The sequence below is a fragment of the Mesoplodon mirus genome, assembly GCF_964341445.2.
Source record: "Mesoplodon mirus genome assembly, chromosome: 2".
NCBI classification, from domain to species: domain Eukaryota; kingdom Metazoa; phylum Chordata; class Mammalia; order Artiodactyla; family Ziphiidae; genus Mesoplodon; species Mesoplodon mirus.
In genome coordinates this window covers 59,181,400-59,203,008 of record NC_138977.1, presented here as the reverse complement: position 1 = coordinate 59,203,008, position 21,609 = coordinate 59,181,400, and the positions used below count along the sequence as shown (strand labels likewise).

Sequence of the window (21,609 nt, the reverse complement as noted above, 5' to 3'; positions counted from 1 at the left end):
CACAGAGGCGTGGCCAGTGGGAGGGGCGAAGGTAAGAGCTGGCTGGAGCCCCAGCATTTTCCGGGCTGTTATTCTGGGCAACTTTTTATTTATTCAGAGGCTGAGGATGTGGCTTAGCATCTGTCAGCTCAATATTTATTACAAGCACATTGGCCTTGTACCACGGACCCCATGACGGGGCCACCGCAGGACCCTCTCCCCACATCTCCTCCCTGCCAGGGCACTTGAACACCTGCAAAGAAGAGCTGCAGGGCAGCACCTTCCCAAAAGACTACCTAATCCAATTCTTTTGGTTCACCTTTCGGGAAACTGAGGCCCAGAGGGAGAAGCAGCCTTGCTCAAGGTCACAGGGCACTCTGCTGGTACCTGATCCCTGATCTCTCGGCTTTCAGGCCCCCAGAACAAACACTGCTGCAGTAAAAGTACCACAGACTGTGCACAGGGCGAGATGGGACAGCGCCTTGCCCTCCAGTCCCCCGCCAGGTGCAGGTAAAGCAGAGAGGAATCTTGGCACAAGGTCAGCTTTGCCACAGGAGCCTTTTACAAGGTACTCAACACCCCCAGCCCCTGGCCTCAGTTTTTTCCTCTGTACAAGCAAGGTGATCACACCCACCTCACAGAGTGGCTGGGAGGACTGCATGGAAAAAAAACTGGAAATGGTAAAGTGCTGTACAACTGGAATTTGTTTATTGATTTAGATGCTGCACAGGCTGGGCTGGGAAGAAGTGAGGCAGGATGGCCATGGGGGAGGAGTGGTGTCTGTCCGTGGCCACCAAATCCCTTCTTAATCCTAGCCTCCAAGGCAAGGCGGGAGGCAGCTGACACGTCAACAGCAATAGCACCCGCTTAACCAACTGAAGATGCATAAATGACCTGGAACAGCACTGCGGGCACCAGTTGGCAGAGCTGGCGTGGACATCACATTCCCTCCCTACCCCCCAGCTCCCAGCCTTCTAGCAGCTGTGAGGTCAGCTTGCGGAGTGGTAGCACCTCCCCCCAGCCACCATGCAGAGCCCAGAGGAGCATGGCACTGCCAGGGCCAGGGCAGGCGCCAGCTCGGATTCCCCAGGTTCCTCCTTCCTCCTGCACCCCCTCTGCCGTCGCTTCTCCTCCAGCCCCCTGATCGCGTCCCAGAGCATTTCCCCCATCAACACAAGACTGCGGCTTCTCATATAACACATAAGCTGTGGTGTGAACTTCTGGTAAATGAAGATCTTATTTAAAACTGTGTGCTATCGGGGAGAGGAAGAGACAGGTTCCAACACAGCTCAGCCGTCTTGCCGGGAAAAGGAGGTTGGATAGAGCAGAGAGCCACCAATCGCTCCTGGGAAGTCACTGGAGAGGGGCTATGGGGCCCTGGGCAATGCTCCCAACTCACCTACGAGGGTCAAGCAGGGTGTCACTTTCTTTATCTGTGCAGAAGGGTAGGGCAAGGAGCTGACCCCCGTTGGAGGTTTGGAAGAAACAGTGGCTTAACTTTGCAGGGCTTTGCAAGAATGGCAGACCTTTGGACCAGAGAGGCCTTGGCGATGATTGGATCCTTGGGCCTCTACATTAGCAGCACGACAGAACCACTTGAGTCACTTTTAAAGCTCCCAATGGCCAGGCCAGACCCTAAGCCCAGTTAAGTTAGCATCTCTGGGCGGGAACCAGGCAGAGGTGATCCCACTGATCAGCCAAGGCTAAGAACCAGCAAGCCCTTTTCTTTTTAACAAGAGGTGTGCATCTGAATCACCTGGGGTGCTGTCAAAATTCATATGCCCAGACTTCCTAAACCAGAGCTGCTAGGGGCAAAGACCAGGCATATGAATTTTGAAAAAAACCAAAAAACAAACTCTAGGAGATTTTTAGGTACAACCCTGGTTATTTGTTCACGGAGTACCTGGACATCGAGGGCCCAGTCTGTGCCGGGAGCTGTCCCGGACCTGGGGGGTACAGTATTGAGTGACGTGGCCCCATCCTCGTGGAGTTGACATGCTAGAGGGGTGACCGACAATAAGCCAGCAAGCATGTAAGTCCATACACAAATCATAATTCCCGATGGTAATAGCGCTAGAAGAAAAATAAACGAGGCAGGGGGGATCGGGGAAGGGCTCTCCGAGCAAGGGTCGTCCAAGCTGGGACCCAGACACAGGAAGGAGCAGGCCACGTCAAGGTCCGTGGTGAGAGCACCCCGTGCAGAGGCATGTTTACTGACGTGGAAGCTGCAGCCTCCTGTCAGCTGCAGACCCACACTCTCATCAAAACCCCTGTTTACAGGTCCTGGCTACACAGGAAATGCTGAGGAGAGGCCAGTGATGTCACAATTGCCCTCTCTGGCTCTCAGGAAATTCAACAGGTGGCTGGAATAAAGGGATTTTAGAAAATGTACATCTGTCAGGGACCTCAGAGTTCCCTGGTCCAGCTTCCTCAGTTAACAGATGGGGAAACTGAGGCTCAGCAAGAGGCAGTGATTTACTTTGGTGCGGCATCTCAGTTCTGAAAGGGTTCAACGGGACCATAACTCCACCGTGAGTCACTGTCAGGCCCAATGTCCACCCTTCCCCCAAAGTCCCTGCTGCTCTTTCTCTCTGTATCAACAAACTGTGTGTTCCAGGTACAAGGCCATGATACACCCAGGGGACTTGGGTGGTGGGAAAGTGAGGCCCCCCCACATTGTCTCTCTGAGGGTGGGGAGGTCCTTCCTCCCACACTGGGAAGCCCATCAAAGGTCAGAAAAAATGGTGCGCGATAAGGCCATAGAATTTGGAACTTAGTGGGAGCTGGAATTTCCCTATGTGGAAGGCTGGTCCCCGCTGTCCACCCCTGGCGAGCATACAAGGGAAGGGTATGGCATATTCCGGTGAGGGGGCGGGTGGCCCAGGCACTCAGGGTCAGAGGACTGATGTCGAGGGGAGGGCAGGGTGGGCAGAGAGAAGGTGGCTGGCTGTCTCTGGACCATCCCTGCCCAGGAGAGGCAAGCTGGGTCACCAGGTCACTCTGCGGACAGACCACTGAAAGAGGCCACTGCTTGTTCTTGCTCAGCCCTTATGTCCACCGTGAATGTGATGTGGACAGGAGGGCAAGGCCAGGGGCTGCGTCAGCACCTTCCCTCACCGGGCCACGGAGTGAGAGCTCCTGTTCCCTGTACAGCTGTACCCGCTACCCTCTCGGACCAACCACAGCTAAAGCCCCGACAGCTCCTCTCAATCTCCCTCTGAGTTTCCTGGGTAAAACCTGTAGGTAAGACAGGGTGCCCTGGAAGGAGGATCTTCATAATCTTTCTCAGCCACATTAAGAGTGGAGAGGGGCCGGTAAGTGGGGAAAATCCGGTAGCGACAAAGCAAGTCCAGAGATGATGTGGGCAAGTCAACCCCCTCCCTCTTCCTCAGTCCCCCCAGCTGTAAGCAGGGGCCGGGGTGGTGGTGGTGCAAGCACTCACCCGGACGATGTCCTGTGGTTGTTAAGAAGCTCAGCTTCACTTGTGAAGGTGCTTTTTGCATGAAGTGCTCCACACCTGCGAGCGATGGGCACCAGCCGGACGCATGGTGGGTGGGGGAGCCAAAGACAGCACACGGCTGATTCTCACGACCAGCTCTTGCTCAAGCAAAGAGGACATTGGGCCCTCACGTGCCCCTTTATAAGGTCTGCCAGGCTTCTGAGGCAGAGGGAGGGGACTGATTTGCCCACATCATCTCTGGACTTGCTTTGTTGCTACCTGCCTTCTAAGGACTGCACCCTCCCTGGCAAGCACTACAATTCCCCGGAAGGAGCCTTGGAAAGGAAGTCCAGGGCAGTGTGTTGGAGATGCCCAAGCACCTGGGAACTTCTGTGTAGCCAGCTCTTTTCATCAGTGATCAGGGCCCCTGGGGGCTTGGGCAATCTGTCTGGTCCAGTGGGCCGTGATGGGGAGGCGGAGAGGTTGGCTTACTTCAGGCTCCCAGTGGCCTCTCTCCCTCGAGAGTCCAGACTCTCAGCTGGCCCTGCCCTTCCTTCTGCAAGCTGCAAGGACCCAGGGTGGGGCAGAGGAGGATGCCGTCAAGGGTGTAATAAGCGACTTATTGACTGGCAAGCAGAGTTCTCAGGACTCGGAGCATGACCTTCCGGCAATTATGCCCTCCACCGCCTGCCCAAGGCCCCTCCTGCTCTGCGGAGACTCAAGTCTGGCTTGGCCCCTCCCCCCCAGACCACTGGACCTGTAGGGGCCTGAGGGGTGCAGACAACCCCCTGCAGCTGCTAATGCTCCTCCCCAGGCGCCCACATGAACACACACCCTCTTGGACCGATCCTTAAAATGGCACAGGCCGTGGAGAGAGGGGCCGGCTGGTCATACTGGCTGTGACCAGCCTGTGGGAAGAGCCCAGTTCTGCCCAACAATCCACAGCGCTTTATTGAGGCCAGAATCACATCAGTGGGGAATTCTGTATTTTACAAAGCAGCTCCGAGCTCTGTTCACTCACCACCCAATCACTCCACCAGTTATCAAGCAGCTAACGCTCACAGGGACATCCAGGGAGGCACACAGGGGATAAGCCCTGATTCCGGCCCTGGAGAGTGGATGCAGAGTGGGCTCCTGGAAAGAGCACTGAATTTGGAGTCCAGAGGCTCGGGTTAGACCTAGACTAGACTCTGACCCAAAAGCTGGGAGGCTGGCGGGGGGGGTCACTTCACTTTCCCTGAGCCCCATTTTGCTCCTCTGCTAGGACCTTCCTCCCAGAGTCATTACAAAGCCTAAATGACACAATGTGTTCGAACTGGCCAATGTGGGCACAAGAGCAGGCCCAGAGCGGCAGGGAGGCCAGGGGCTCAGAGGGCCTGAAACACACCTGGCGGGCAGAAGGAGTATATGTGGATGGGAACCTCACAGGTAAAGGAAACAGCAAATAAAGCAACCACCTCAGCACCTTCCACAGTTCTGTATAGAATGCAGTGTGTGTGTGTGTTTATATGCGTGTGCATGCACGTGAGTGTTCCAAGGGACTGGAAAAGAGGATCCAAGACCCATCTGAGTCCCAAGGAGCAACGTGCAGAGCCTGTAAGTAAATAATAAATAACATATACTACATCATGCAACGCCCTTTGCACACATGAACCAATTATGATGTTGGTCCCACCTTTTGTCTGTGTGGCCAGTGGTGTAGGATTCATTATCCCTCACTTGACAGAAGAGGAAAGCAAGGCCCAGAGGGCTGTAGGACCACACAAAGCCAGGAGTCACAATTTAAGCCAGGGCAGGGATGGCACTTGGGGTCCTGTCCCTCTCCTCTCCATCTTCCTCGGGGGCAGCACAGAGAATGTCTCCCCACACACGGCTCACTGCTTGGATCTATAAGCACAGTGGGAAGGGGCATCTGATGAGGAAGCAGAATGTATTCAAGAGGCCATGAAAAAAGAATGAGAAGAGAGGTCTGGGTCTGGCCTGGTCTTATATCCATTTCTTACATGAAAGGTTGCATCCTATAGATATTATTTTGTGGTTTGCTTCTTTTACTTGTCAGTATGTCCTAGGAATCTCTCCATATCAGTTCTTGAAGAGTTCTAGCATCATTTTTTAGAGCTGCATAGTACTCCAGTGTGTGGTTGTACCATAGTTTACTCAGCTCCTCTACTGGATTGTTCGGTTGTTTCCAATATTTTGCCATTATAAATAACGCTGTAATAAATCACCATGCGCATAAGCATTTTTGTATTGATAAAGGTATATCTTAAGGGTAGATTTCTAGAAGTAGGATTGTTGGGCCAGAAAATAAAGTGTACATGCAGTTTTGTTAAGTATTGCCATATTAGTTCTCCAAAGGATTCTACCAGTTTGCATTTCCTCCAGCAGTGTCTGGAAGTGCCTGTTCCGCATAGCCTCCCCAATGGAATGTGTGGTCACAATTTTTAATTTTTTCTAGTCTTGTATGTAAGAAGTGGTACCTCAGAGTTGTTTTAATTTGCGTCTTTCTAATTAGGAGTGAGTTGTAACATTTTTTTTTCATGTGTTTGAGGGTCACTGTTACATCTTATTTTGTGAATTGTCTGTTCATGTCTTTTTCCCACTTTTTTTTTTTTTTTTTTGCGGTACGCGGGCCTCTCACTGTTGTGGCCTCTCCCTTGCGGAGCACAGGCTCCGGACGCACAGGCTCGGCGGCCATGGCTCACGGGCCAGCCACTCCGTGGCATGTGGGATCTTCCCAGACCGGGGTACGAACCCGTGTCCCCTGCATCGGCAGGCGGACTCTCAACCACTGCGCCACCAGGGAAGCCCTTTCCCACTTTTTAATCAGATTTTTGGGTCCTCTGTCCCTCAATATTTTAGAGTGCCTTATGTATTAGGGATATTAGTCTTTTGTCTGTGGCATATGTTATGAACATTTTTCTCTTAGTTTGTCAAATATTTTGTCCTTTGACTTTCCTTAGGGTGCTTTATTGTAAATTTTTTTTAATTTTATGCAATAAAATGTATCAGTTTTTAATTTTATCATCCTGGATTTTGAGCCACAGTTAGAATGCCTTTCCCTGTCCCCAAATTAAAGAGAAATTCACCTGAGTTTCCATCTAGTCCTACCTGTATGGTATGACTATTTACATTTAGATCCCTAATTAAGTTAAAGTTTATTTTTCTGTTTGGTGTGAAATATGAATCAAAGTTTATCATTTTCTAAATGGCTACTCAGTTGTCCCAGCACCTTTTTTTTTTTTTGAGTTTTCTAGTGTTATTTATTTTAATATCATGCAGAATACAGAGTGGGCAATATCTTGTTCCCAACGCCTTTGTGATTGGCTAATCAACAAGTTATAACTAAGGGTAGCTGTATTCTAAGAAGCAGGTGAGAGGGATGCAATGGCCAGCACCATTTATTTATAAAAGTCTATCTTTATCCCAGTGATCTGGGATACCACCCTTGCATATACCACATTTCCACATGCATTTGGGTCTAATTCTGGGCTTTCTCTTATCTTTGAGGGGCCTATCTGCCAATTCAGGCACCAGCTCCACATTATTTTAATTATAGAGGCATTATAGTATGTTTTAATATCTGGTAGGGATAGTTTTACTTCTTCTTTACCCATTCTTGTGCCTCTAATTGATCTCTCTTGTTTAATTACATTGGATAATACTTCCAGCACAGTGTTGGATGGTAAAAGAGATGGTGAGCATCAGTGCTTTATTACTGATCTTAATGGAAGTGCCTTTAGCGTTTCCTCATTAAATAAGATACTGGCTTTAGGACTAGGATGTGTGTGTGTGTGTGTGTGTGTGTGTGTGTGTGTGTGTGTATTTTATTATACTTAAAAGTATCCCTTAATCCCTATTTCCTTGAATGTTTATATCATGAATAGGTGTTGAATTTTGTCCAAGGCTTTTTCAGCATTTATAGATATAATATGATTTTGTTTCTTTTTTTTTTTTAACCTCTTCTACTTGAATTGACAGCCCTTTTTTTTTTTTTTTTTTTTAGATTTTATTTATTTATTTATTTATTTATGGCTGTGTTGGGTCTTCGTTTCTGTGCGAGGGCTTTCTCTAGTTGCGGCGAGTGGGGGCCACTCCTCATCATGGTGCGCGGGCCTCTCACTATCACGGCCTTTCTTGTTGCGGAGCACAGGCTCCAGACGCGCAGGCTCAGTAATTGTGGCTCACGGGCCTAGTTGCTCCACGGCATGTGGGATCTTCCCAGACCAGGGCTTGAACCCGTGTCCCCTGCATTGGCAGGCAGATTCCCAACCACTGCGCCACCAGGGAAGCCCTGATTTTGTTTCTTTAGATTCATTAATATGGTATATGATATTAATTTGGCACACGCTATTAATATTAATAGATTAATTTTGAACAAACCTTTCTTTTCTAGAATAAATAAGGGGACTTCCCTGGTGGTGTAACGGTTAAGAATCTGCCTGCTAATGCAGGGGACATGGGCTTCAGCCCTGGTCCAGGAAGATCCCACGTGCCGCGGAACAGCTAAGCCTGCGCGCCATAACTACTGAGCCTGTGCTCTAGAGCCCGTGAGCCACAACTACTGAGCCCCCGTGCCACAACTACTGAGCCCATGTGCCACAACTACTGAAGCCCGTGCGCCTAGAGCCTGTGCTCCGCGACAAGAGAAGCCACTGCAATGAGAAGCCCACACCGCAACGAAGAATAGCCCCCGCTTGCCGCGACTAGAGAAAGCCCGCACGCAGCAACAAAGATCCCAACGCAGCCAAAAATAAATAAATTAATTAATTTACAAAATAGAATAAGTAAGATTTAGTCATTATATATTATTTTCTTCAAAAAAAGGGGAGGATGGAATTGGATACCAATGATGACAGCTACGATTTACTGAACAATTTCTCTGTCCTCTGTATGCATTATTGTCTGATTCAATCCTCAAGATACCTATGTGAAACAGGCTTTATCATCCCCATTTCACTGATGAGGAAACTGAGATTAACACTGGTGAAGTAGCCTGGCCAACATCACACAGCTAGCAAATAAGAGACAGGGCTGGATCTTGGGTCTCAGTGATTCCAAAGGCCTTAGTACTACATAGGCAGCATTATTTAGCTGTTATTTGGATATATTAAAAATGCTTATTATTTGATAAGGTGTTAGAAGGGGAACACCTCTGGAGGTACTGGGGGGAGGCCTGCCCCTACTTCCCAGAACCCTGAGCTGCCCTCCTCAGCCCATCCTGCCCGAGGTTAGCAGAGGAAGGTTGTGATGGGCTGTGAGGGCTACCGACCATGCGGGCTGCTGCCCAAGGCCAGGCAGCAAGCAGCCCTCAAGGCCTGCCATGTCCCCTTCCAATCTCAGCCTTGATCGGTCCCAGCATTTATGTCTCAGGCTCCAGACAGTGTGGGAACAACTCAGAGAACGAAGACGGGTCCAGGGAGGTACTGGGCTGTAAGGGAAGAAAGCAGAGGGAAGAAAACCCTAACCTCCACTCCCTGCTGGTCCTGACTGTCCTGTTTTCTAAGAACAGGCAGCCGGCCGAGGGATTATGTAACTTCTGGTGGGCATAGCAGATGGCGTGCTGGCTTGGACATCTCAAACCCAGCACTGACACTAACCTTCCCTGACGTGGCACCCCGGCCTCCCCTACTCTGGGGTGTGGAGCAGAGAGGGATGGGAAGCGACCCAAACTCTTGTCATCTACCTCAATAGCCGTGGCCATCTAGGCCACGGGGAGAAGCCACGGCCCACCCGCCAGCGGGAGGTTCCAGCCAGGGAAGTGGAAACGCAGGCCCTCTCCTGCCTGCCCCACAGCGAGCAGCTCTCTGCACAGCCCCTGGGGGAACAGAGCCTGCTGTGCCGGCCTCCTTCCACCTCAGATCAGTGGCCCCTGGGGTTTGGAGAAGTTTCCAAAGCACCTGTCCAGGCATTTTCTCCCTGGGCCCTACCTAGTGTTCAGCTTCTTTTATTCCTTTTGCTGATGGGTAAACTGAGGCTCAGAGAGGGTGAGTGATTTGCCTGTCACACAAAGACAGATCTGGCCCTACATTTTCCTGCTGGTGCATCCCACTCTGTACAGACACAGTTGACCTTAGGGCTGAAGATTCCAGACTCCTAGGCCAGTGCTCTTTCCAAATGCTATGACAACGCAGGCTTCTCCTCAGGCGGCTCACCAAGTCACCCTGTGGGCCATCCTGAACTTTATGTCTAATACTCCCCATGTCAAGAGGGGAATATTGGAAAGAAAGGAGGGGTGTAACCAGCGATTTGCAGATTGATTTCCTCCCAGGTAGAAAGAAAAGGGAGCTGACATTTACTGACCATTCCTCATCTCGTTTTCATCTCCCCAACAACCATTCAGGACCCCCATTTCACAGTGAGGCGATGCAGGCTAGGGGAATTACAGCTAGTGTCGGAGCCAGGACTTGAACCCAGTTTACTGATTCTAGGGCAGACCCTCTTCCACTGGACAGATGAGGACACTGAAGCCCAGAGAGGGAAAGGGACTAGCTCAATGCCACACAGCAGATTAGCTGCTGACTAGGAATAGAATCTGGGTTTCCCACTCCTCAGCTTAGGACTCTTTCTGTATGTGTGTGTCTGTACAGAGTGGGACGAACCAGCAGGAAAATGTGGGGCCTCACATTTGCAGCAGGGGTTGCTGTGTCCATCAGCTCCGGCTATCTCAGGCTGCCAGGCAGGAGTTCCAGATGAACCTGTGTTAGGGGCTCCTGGCAAGGGCCGGAGGGTGCCCAGCTGTGAGCGTGGCAGTGGGCCCAAGACTACTGCCGCCTCGGCTAAGGGGCTGGGGGTGTTTAACCTCCCAGGGATGCTCTCTGAATGTTAACACTGGACGCAGTGCCAAGGGGAGCCTGGCTTAGCCAGACTCTGCAGCCAAAACTGCTCCCCTGTATCAAAACCAGCTCCTGCCAAGACGCTGCTGGCAGTTGCTCTGGAGGGCTGAGGCCTCCAGTCAGACCCTGCCCATGAACCTTCAGATATACTGCCTCAGCCCACACCTGCTCCCAGGCCCCAGGGCCAGTGTCCCTGCAATAGACATTCTCTTGAGCCACTAGAAGGCAAGGTGGAGGGGAATGATCAATGGGCTTGGGACTGCAAACAGGAAACAAACATCTTTTTTTGTTTGTCTGTTTGTGTTTGTTTCTTTGGCCATGTCGCCTGTGGGATTTTAGTTCCGTAACCAGGGATCGAACCAGAGCCCTCAGCAGTGAGAGCACAGAGTCCTAACCACTGGACCCCCAGGGAATTCCCAGGAAAGAAACATCTTTAAAGGGCCTGGACCAGCCAGCCATGGCTTGTGAAGGCCACCTTGCAGATAAGTACAAAGTTTACCAGCCCAGCAAATGTCTGCTAGTCTGCTTTCTCCACACAAAGGGGCAAAGGGCACCTGACGGCAGTCCTCAATTAATTCTTTGTGGTTCCACTGGATTTAGTGAGTAAATGCTTTGCTACCTAGGGCTCTGAGCACTGAAGACTTGGCTCTGACATCCATGGTACCCTGTGCATAGTAAGTGATCAAAGATGGAAAGCAGGAGAGAATGAAGGAGAGAGGTAGGCAGAGCGGGGAAGGGGTGGGGCTGTAAGCAGAGGAAGGAGAATCTTCTAATTCTTTGGTTGCGCATCTACAGTAGCAAGTCAAAAGCGTGGCAGGGAGTGAGTCACAGCAACCTCTTGCGTGAGTTCCTCATTCATCTGTTCTACAAGTGTTTATCAGGCACTCTTTGTGTTCCAGGAACTGTGCTGGGTGCCAGGGACATGCGAGTGAGCAAAATCAGACACATCAGACCCAGGCTCCCTAGGCACCTCGTGTCACAGTTGCTCTCCTGTCATCTAGTTGTTTCAACCCCATCCTGTCTCCACCCGCTGACCCTGCCTCCTTGTCCCCAGGGCCCTGGCTTGGGTGACAGGAAACAGAAGGGTGGGAACCTGCCCCATAAGACATACCCCACCCCACCCCAGCTCACTCCTCTGTCTCTGAGTCTCTGTCCTGCTTTTTCACAGAATGACCAAAGGTGGGATGGAGGAGGGGAGCCAGGAACAACATTCCCAGAATCCCAACTCAACTTCTTATAAGCTCTGCATCCTCCATGGGTGCCCAGGCCCGGCTGGGCAGGCGGGCGCCTCTGACTGCATTACAGAGCTGCTTGCCTTCGGCTCTGTCTCCTGACGCCAGTAATGCCTCCAGATACCACTCAGGGCCTCTGGGGGTTACAGCCTCCTGGGTGATCTCAGCAGAAGACGTTCCTCCCAGACCCTAGGGATGCCTCCTGATATCCACCAGGCCCAGGTGGGCATCAGGGACCAGAAAAGGCAGCCTCCTCCTTCTGGCCCCTCTCCCTGGCTCTCTGGTCAACGAGGACACTGCCACCAGGAACTCTCTGTCCCCCTGCTTTCCTTCCCAGAGATGTACAGGGAGAGAAGCAGGGCCCAGGCCCAGCCAAGGGGTCAGCCAGAGTGGGGGCAGGGAAAGGCAGGTAGGAGGGAGGCCAAGGGGAATCAATGGAACCTACTCTGTGCCAGAACTGCATGTTTATCTCACATCACATCACCATCCAGTGAAGTCAGTGGGGTCATCCCCACCCCACAGAAGGGGACGCTGGAGTACACAGAGGTTGAGCCACCTGGCCCAGGCACTCAGTAAGAGTCAAATCCTTTTAATTCCAAAGCTTTGGCTCTTTCAACTAAGAAGGGACCCCTGGCTCCAGAAGTCTTGTTTTACCAGATGATCAGATGGCTGAACTCAGAATCCGTTTCCTGGGTGGCTGTGTCAGACATCCCCACCCCACACCTTCACATACACACCCCCTACCAAGAAGGCCCTTTCTGTTCACCCAAGCTCTGCTCATCCTTCCAAAGCCAGTCAAGCACCATCCTTCCCTCCTCCAGGAAGCCTTCCCTGACCAACCACCCAGGCCCACAGGAGCTTCTCTCAACAGCTGAAGGATTTCCTGTTGTTATCGTCCAATACTTGGCCACCAATAACAATGAGGAGGAGGAGGAGGAGGACAGTGAGTTTTACTGAGCGATTTAGAATGTGCAAAGCATTTGCATACATTACCTCATTCATCCCCACAAGGATCTGATGAGATTGGTGCTACTACCACTCCCCCTTTACAAATGAAGAAACTAAAGCTCAGAGAGGGTAGACAACTTGCTCTAGGACACACAGCCAGATGCTGGAATAGCCAGGATTTGAACCCAAGTAGTCTGATTGCACAGCCCACACTCTAAGCACCATGCCAGACCCCTCCCAGTACACACACATCTTGGCTCGTCCTCAAAAGGGCTCCTCTCTGTTGCTCCATCATACACTCCTATTGCACCCCAGCATCACAGGCCTGGCACGTGGTTCATGCTTCAAGAAGAGACACAAATCAATTCAAGGGTCAGGCCAGCACTTTGCCCAACTCTGACCCCAGAGCCCAGCACATGCTCAGATTGAATGAATGTCCATGTGCACCAAGTTTTAGGGCTTGGTGTGTTCCAACACCCAGTGTGGTGACAGGAGTCCTCATTCCCCACCCCTGTGCTCAGCCACCCTCCACCCCTGAGAAACGAAACAGTGGATGGGATGGCCAGGTCTGGATAGTATGTTCCTGCCACACCCTCCAGAGGGCCCCCTTGAGCCTTGTGGCGGTGGCAGGGTGGGGCAGCAAGTGCCTCTCTGCTCACATGCCCAGGCTGCCTTTGGCGATGGGGTCCTTCTCTGCCTCCCGGGCCCTGCTTGGCATCTGGGGCTCTCAGTCTGTGAGGCAGGAGATGCTCATGAAACAAGAAAAAGGGACCGAGGTCCCAGAGGGTGATTTATAGCTTTGGAGAGCGAGACCCAGGGCCGCATAATGCTCACAAGGGCATTCTAGTCGATATATTGACTTTCTGGAGGGGCCTCTGTAAACACAGTGGTTCTGGGCCATGGTTACCTCTCTCTTGTTGGTTGCTGGGGCCTCTTCACATGGAACCAGACAAAAACCCCAGAGCCCCTAAGGATCATCCTTCCACATTTCCCCCATCCCAAATTTACAGATGGGACCCAGAGAGGGAAAGGCACTTGCCTAAGGTCACACAGCAGAGAAAGAGCAAAAACCAGAGTCCCCTAACTCGCAGGCCAGGAGCTGCTGGGCCGCCAGGAGCTGCTGGGCCTCCAGGCCCTGAGCCTCCCTGCTTTCTCCTCCCCCCACTCCCCTGGAGGAGGACGTCTCTGGCATCACACGGCTCTCTGCTGAGGAGGCTTTGCCTGAGCGCTCCCTGAGCTCACTGTGTGCCAGGCCCTGTACTTTATAATATATCAGGTCATGTGATCCTCAAAACAACCCTGTGGGGACAATATTATTATTATCATTCTCGTTTTACAGATGAGGAAACTGAGGCAGAGGACAGTTATGTGAACTGCCCAAGGCCACAGAGTTAGTAAGTGGCAATGCTGGGGGGCTATGCTAAACTCCTCAGAATCCCAGTTGGCCACACCCTGCACCCACAGCTGAGGCCCTGGGGAGGGGCCTCTGTGAGAAGGGGTAGGTAGAGGGGCTGGGGCTTCCTGGAGGTGATGAGAAGTGAGCTTGCCCCCTCCAACTGGCTCATGGAAGTAGCTGGGCTGAGGAGTGTGTGCTTCCCTTCTTACCCACTCTGTGTTCTCTGGTGGGGGCCTGGCAGAAGGCAAAGAAGTATACCTCCCCATGCCTCTATCCCCAACATAATCCCTACCATTTCTTAAAAAGCATTTCCTGGGCACACTCCATCTTCAAGAACCACAGAGAGCAAATCAAAGAATAAGAAATCTTTTCATCTCCAGTGCAAGAGGTAGCTGAGAGGGGCGGGTCCCCCAAGGCACACCCCTTCAGTTGGGCCTGGGAAGGCCAGGATGGTTGGCTCACCAAGGACTGGTGTCCACGCAGGATAGAGGCCTTGCAGATGCTGACAGGGTCAACTTCTCAAGAGTGGGAGAAGTCTCGGGCCTTCTTCACCCCGCCCCCATCTTGTCTCCTCTTCAGAAATGCTCTTAGAAAGACCCAAAAAAGAGAGTCAAGAGGTCTGGCTCACATCACCTCCTCCAGGAAGCCCCAAGGCTCTCTTCCCTGAATAGACAGTTGACCCTTGAACAATACGGGCTTGAACTGTGTGGGTTCACTTATAGGCAGATTTTTTTCAATAAACATAGTACCTGTATTTTCATTTTACAGATCTTTAAATTAATTGTGGGGATGAGTTTATGTTCAATTAGAGATTACAATAGGTGGAATCAAAAGAACTAGGGTTTGAGTCCTGATTCTATCCAAACCATTTCAGCTTCCTGCCTTTGGGTGAGTCGCTTATCAATTCCTTTATTTTTGAGGCTGAGATAGCAGACAGAGGATTTTTAACTGCTGGGGAGCCAGCGCCCCTAACTCCGAGTTGTTCAAAGGTCAGCTGTAGTGTCGTTGCTCTCATTTGCTACATACAGGGGCTCTCGGGATGTCATTTACCATTTTTTGGAGTGGACATCAGCATCCCTCACACACAGTGACCACCTTGAGGGCTGGGGCCAGGGCTGCTCTGGCTCTGACCCAGGTCTGAGATGGGCTTCCTAAGTGGCACCCACCTCCCCAGTGGGGTTCTTACAAGGACAAACTGAGGTCTTACGTATGAGGGTTTTATAATCTGTAAAGCAATATGTATATCGGTGGAGCTGTGATTTTCCTATAGGTCTCTCTGGTCCACAACAGCACACCTTATCCTAGAGTTAAGGAAGGCAGGGGAACTGGGAAAGCAGGGGAGCCCTTTGTGACCATGGAAATGAGGAACAGTGGAGTCCAGGGCTCATGTATGTGTCCGTGTGTGCATGTGTCCTCTTAATTGCATCCACGAGATTCCCAGGCCCAGCCATGCCTGCCCATGTCGCTCTCCATGAGGGATGCCACTCACCCAAGCTCTGCTTGCCTCTTCTCCGGCAAATTCCAGTGGACACCCCACTCCCCCTGGAGGGCTGAAGCATGAACCGGACCCAGATCAGAGCAGATCTTCAAACCACAGGCCCTGTCACTGTTCTAGGGAAGCTGGGAGCTGACTGCAAGAGACCCCAGGACTCGGACCCCTGTCCTCCTGGGGGTAGGCACTGAAGCTCCTGGACTGGCTTCAGGGCTTGTCTGTGGCCAGTCTGTCCCACTTGCCCTCAGTGGGGGAAGCCAGCTTCCTCCCTTCCAACTCCACAACCCGGCATTCAGACCAAATGGACCAAATCCTGCTCACCTGGGGCCCACGTCAAACAGGCATCCCTAAGAATACAAGAGAGGAGCTTCCCAAGCCTGGTGGTGACTCACCGTCCCCACACAACACATTCCTATTTACACACAAACACACCACAGCTGCACCCATATGTACACTGCATACCTCCCCCACCCAAACACACACACAGCCGCCTACACCATACATCCCATATGCAAAAGGCACAACTCAGCACACACTCATTCCTCCTGCACACTTCACCTCCACGCCCAGCACCCAATGCAGCACCACACCTACCCTCACCTCCCACTGCACACTCCCGCCCCCGCCCACCTCCTCCATACACATTCTCACCCCACTCACTCCTCCATGCACGCTCTCACACCCACATCCTGCCTTCCTGGAGAAAAGAGCCGCCCAGCGGCGGGGAAGTTGTGAGGCACTGGGGGCAGCCTGCTCTGGGAGGTGAGAAGGAGGGAGGCTCTGCCGCGAGCTCACTCCCTAACCAACCGTGCCCTGAGAGCTGCGGACTCCCGAAGACTGATTTAGCTCCGCAGGGGAGGGGGTGGAGGCGACTGGCCAGGGGGCCGAGGGGGATCAGGATGACTCAGGATAGGAAGGGAAGGGGGAGTGGGCGGTGCCGAGGTGTGTGCAACCCCCAGGTACCCGCGCTCAATCAGCCCACCAGGCGGAGATGCTAAACGGGCCGCTGTGTCCGCAAGGGTAAATTCTCGGAAGCTTCCCGCAACCCAGGGCTTTGGGAGAGAACGAAGAGGAAACAAAAGGGGCAGGGTGGGGGGAGCGGGGAGGCGGCTGATTTATGCCAGCACTTCGGCAAATATTTTCGCTGCCATTAGCCTCGCCAAAGCTGAGGATAGGGGAGAAAGGGGAGCCACAGGTTACCGGTGGTCGGGCCTCGCCAGGGCTTGCCTGCCCTGCAGGGTCGTGGGGGGCAGCGGCTGGCACGGAGGACGGGGTCTCACCTGGCCCCGGCTCGCCAAAATGCACTGGGTCAGGTCGGGGAGAAACTCCCCGGGCTCCAGCAGCACCCGGCTGAGTGCAGGCCCAAGGGGGGCAGGAGGTGGTGGCCCAGGCCCAACTTCAGAAGCAAATCAAAAGGATGGAGGGCACACATTCCCTCCACCCTTCTGAAACTGCCCTTCCTCATATTATCCTAATTATGGTATTCTTAATTTTCCTTTAAAAAAAGGAAAGAAACAGAAAAGCACAGAACACACTTGTTTGGTTTCATTTTGCCTTCACAGCTTTAATGATTCCGTTTGTGGAAGCTGCTTAGAAAACTGGGGAGGAGGAAGAGGCCAGAATCACCAGCTCTGGCCTCAGTGGCCAACTTCCTCCTCTCTGCCCCTGGGTGCCAGCCTGCCTAGGCAGCAGTTTCTCTCTACTCCCCAGCCCCACGAGGGCAACCCCTAAACCCCAACCTATGACCCCTGCCTCTCCTCCCTTTCCTCCCGTCCTCAGGGTGCTCCAAGGTGCCTCCTTGCTACTCCAACCCCAGCGATAAGGTTCAAATGACCATATATTTGGCCAGCAGGCCCGGGAGGAGGCTCCAGGATGGGCCAATGAGAATCACCAACCAAGCACGTGGAATGTAAGAGATCCACCTCCCCTCCAGCCTCATCCCCAAAGTCCCAGGCAGCCCAGACACTCCTTAGAAGACATTGCTGGTAAAAGGGAAGGGGAAGTGGTAGGCAGACCTGACGATGTGGTCTGACAGCCAGGAACAGGTCATAGTACCTCAGTCCAGGAGAAACTCAACAACAAAGTAAGCGCAGGAGATGAGCCCCCAAAGCTTCAAAATAAAAAAGTACAAACCGATTTTGCCCCCAACTATACAAATGGGTACAGAGCTCTGAGGCTGGCTTGTGATTTATCTCACCTGGGGCAGGTGGGGGCTTTTGCTGAGAGGATCAGTGTTGGAAGGCTACCCTTGGGCACTTGCCTGGTCTCAGGGTCTCACCTTGACCTTTGGTCCAGCCCTGTTGCACCTCTCCCAGGTCCCTGCTCCCAACTTCTTTCCACCATCCCCCAGCAAGTCCCAGTCTAACTCAGCTAACAAACCTACTTCATCTTTAGCTGCCTGCCTTAGCTGGGCCTTGATTTCAGAATCTCAATCCCAGACCCATGCGGCCAGTCTGCAGCCCAGGTGGAATAAAGGAGCCACAACTAGAATGAGGTTTATGAGGCCTGAGTTCAAATGTCAGCTCTATCCCTGAGTCCCAGTGTAGTCCTGGGCAAGTCAGGGCCTGCCCCAAAGCTTCAGCAGTTAAATAAGTGGATTGGAAGAGAGAGGAATTGTTTCATCCTATGGAATTCCCAGTTTGTGGGGTGGGGAGAGAAATTACATACAAAATTCCTCCCCTGCAGTGGTACTTTCACTTTAATGAGAAAATCCAGTAAGAAGCTCTTGATTTTCCATTTCTTTAAGTGAAATGGGCATTTGGTACAGAGTAGAGGAAGACAAGGACAGGCCACCACCACACACACACACACACACACAGCAGAGACACTAGGAAAACTCCGATTTTAATTACACCTTAAAAAGAAGTGCTATCATGACACCTTGGTTCCTTCTCAACCATCCCAGCCGGAGGCCAAGGAAAGGCTCATTAAAAGCTCCAGGAAAGGCTGAGGGGTGGGTGGGAGGAGATTGCCAGGGCCAGCCTGGGCTTTTGAAGTGGCTTCTCCTGGCCAGTCACTTGCTGAAATCTTCTAAGAGTCTCGGGTTTATGGTTCCAGGTTTGATTTCTCCACCATCAAACTTTATGGCTTAAAAAAAAATTCTCAGTGCTGGAAAGGGAACTCATTCCCATATTCACTGGGAATGGGGGTAGGGGAAAGGAGAGAGAGGGGCCTGCCCCTTGAGGAGAGCTTGGACACGCCCAAGAAGGAGCTTCCCCCTCCCATGGATGGGACCACAAGGAGGAGTCCAAAGTGGCCTGAATCAGCCCGCTATTGGACAGGAGCCCTGGATACAAATCTGGGATCTGCGGTCACGTGAAGGCAAGATTTGAGGAAAGGCCACATCCTGGACTTTGTTTTCCCCATCTGTGCAACGGAGCTCATGAGGAATCACTGGGAAGACCTAGAGAACATTCTGAAAAATGTTCTGTGCCTGTGGCATTAGAGTACAAGGGCTGTGTAGGAGGAAGGGGCATGTTCTCTCTCCCGAAGGCAGGTTTCTGAGGGCAAAGGGAAGGCAGCAGGCTGACCCCACCAGTTGGCCCCTCTCCAGGCTGGTGGACAGGCAACCCCTGCTGCGCTAAGTAATGAGCGCAATTCCAAGGCCAGTTCTGCTCGCTAGTGAGAAATCAAAGCCCGGTATTAGCCACCCATTTCTGGCTGGGCACCAATCGTGCTCAAATCCATCAAAGCCCTGGGCCTGGCATTTCTTCTGGGGAAAGTGGGGGCCAGAGGCTTTGTTAAGCAGGCAAGGCAGGCCACCCCCAGCCTCCCCAGCAGAGCCTACTCTGCAGCTCTGGAGAACTCTAGGCCAACCAGTCTTGTCTTTCTCCTGCCTCCCCAGCTCCCCACCCTCAGTAACCCCAGTATTTATTCCTGCTACCCTTGCCCTGCTGGTCCAAACACAGCTTCCCAATCCTGCCCATATGCCATTTACAGAGACTTCACCCAATCCTCCAATCACCTCCCCTCAAACACCCCCCAACCAGAAACCAACACCCCAACCCAGCACCTCCCACACCCAACTGCACTCTTTAAAACAAAGTTGGTCACTCAGCAGCCTGCTTCCTCCCCCATCATTACCTTCCAACTTCAAAACACTGCTTTAAATACCAGAGTCTGCCCAAATCATCATTAACGTGGATCAAATGATTGTGTCGTAACTTTACAACACAGGGCTGGCAAAAAAAAAAAAAAAAAAAAGTGGGGTATGTGCTAAAACCAAGCCCTCACTCCCCGGCCATGGGAATCAATTCCAGAGTGAGGAATAGCTGACTATAAGTGGGGGAGGCGGGCGTGGGACGTTCGGGGCGGGGGCGGGGGCGAGGAGGGCGGCGGACGTCAACATCCAAGCGGAAGGTAGAGGGGGGAGGGCTGCGTCATCTGTCCACTTTGTGCACCAGTTTACAGAGTCAGTGCAGGATGCGGCCCACGCCCACCCAACCTCGGAAGCCCGGCGCTTGGTTTTTGGGGGGAGGGAGGGAGAGAGAGAGGAGAGAGAGAGAAGAGAGGAGAGAGAGAGGGAGGGAGGGAGAGAGGGAGAGGGAGAGGGGGAGAGGGAGAGAGAGAGAGACAGAGAGAGAGAGAGAGATGGGTTGGCTCCCGTGTCCACCCGCTCCCCAGGAAGACGCAGCCCAGTCAGCTACACCCGGCCCAGCTACAGACCAGCGAGACGTGTACACAACCACGGCGGGAGAGGGGTAACAGGGACTTTATTTTAGGAGCCCACCGACTCCCTTAAGGCATCTTGCTGGGTCTGGAGTAGGAGCGTGGAGAGCGCACCTTGTCGGCTGCCCAGACGGGGAGAGTCTCAGTGACTCATTTAAAAGGAAACTCGTCAGGATCACTACGTACTCCTCCCCACAACACACAACACCAACACCCAGAAAAAAAATTCTTCCAGGCCTGCGGATCCCAAGATCTCGAGGAAAGCTGTACGTGCAAGACAGCCCCATTCCCTTCAATAACAAAACCCTGCAAGCTGGCCTCATCTGGCTGGCGGAGCGGACCCGCGCTTCCCGTGTTCCCCAGGTTTCTCGCTCCCTCCTTCTCATCTGCGGATTCGGGTCTGTGCCACGCTAGGAGTCTGGGCGAGCAGGGACCTGGACTAGGGAGTTGCCGGCGAACGGCAAGCGAGCGCACACCTGGCCTGTGCAGCGACTGTGGTTTTTCGGCGCCGCTGATAGGCGCGCGCGAAGCCAGGGGTCCCCCGGAGGCCGGTACTCCGGGAGGCGCACACCCCGACTTGGACACCGTTCCAGGGAAAAGAAGCGATCTCTCCCTTCCAGGCGGGAGCTGGAGGGCCTGAGCAACACCCCCGCCCCGCCCCGCCCCGCGAGATGGCTGCGCCATCGCCCACTTTGCTGGGGCAGAGAAATCTACCTTTTAACTTGGGCGCCCTTACCGCTTTCCCTGTGCGCACTGACGGAGCGATGGACCACCTCAACTTCAGGGCAGAGTGAGGCGCCAGGGTCCCCTCGCTCCCCTCCCCCATGCCCGATCGCTCCCTACCTGCTTGGCTCAGCCTCAGGTCCCAGCAGAGCAGGAGTGTCAGCAGTAGCGCGCCCCGCGCTCCGCTCCGGGCCCACATGCTCCCGCGGCCCGGCTCGGGCGCCTCTCCCCCGGGGCTCTCTCCCTGGCCCCAGCCTCGCCGCCGCCGTCTCCGCCGCCGCCGCCTCTTCCTCGCCGTCCTCCCCGGCCCCCGGCCGCGCCAGCCCGTGCCCTCCGTGGGGGCAGAGGCAGCCACGCTTCGCAGAGGGCTGCCCGGCGCTCGGAGCGCGATGGGTACCCGGCGCCCACTCTCCGGCCAGGCTCCGGCGCGCCCCTCTCTGCGCTCCTCAGGCTCCGGGAATCGAGCGCTCCGTTGGCTCCCGCGTCCTGGCTTCGAAGTTGCGCGACTGCAGGTGAGAGCGCTCAGCGGCGCCCGCAGCGGCCAACGCCGCGCCGTCCGAGCCCCCGTGCGCGCCTCCCTGCGCCCCGCCGCTGCCCGCGGCTCCGGCGCCCTCGCCGGCCCCCACCGCCTGCCACAAGGCCGAGCGCTGCCGCTCTCACGCCCAAGTGAGTCCGCGAGCAGAGGGGGGGCAGCGCGCGGCCGGGGCGGGGCCTGGGCGGGCAAGGGCGGAGCCGGCGGAGGGCCTTTCTAGGGGGTAACGACGGCCCCTTAGGCGCGGCCTCGGCAGAGCTGGGGCCCCTTCAGGGGGGTCCGCGCGAAACTCTGGGCCCGGAGCGTTGGAAATCCCGGCCGCTAGATCGTAGCTGGAAGCGGAGTCTGCCCAAGTTTTGTTTCC

At 53.6% G+C, this 21,609-nt stretch overlaps 1 protein-coding gene across 3 annotated transcripts in view; it reads right to left on the bottom strand.

Moving 5' to 3' along the window:
* The window catches only part of UNC5B (unc-5 netrin receptor B), an 88,137-nt gene extending 66,760 nt beyond the window's left edge, over positions 1-21,377 (bottom strand). For all 3 annotated transcript variants that reach the window (XM_082637113.1, XM_082637115.1, XM_082637114.1), the window contains exon 1: positions 20,834-21,377. In XM_082637113.1, coding sequence (XP_082493239.1) covers positions 20,834-20,912 — 79 coding nt within the window. In that variant the 5' untranslated portion in view covers positions 20,913-21,377. The remainder of the gene's footprint in view (positions 1-20,833) is intronic.
* Between the last annotated feature and the right edge of the window lie 232 nt (positions 21,378-21,609).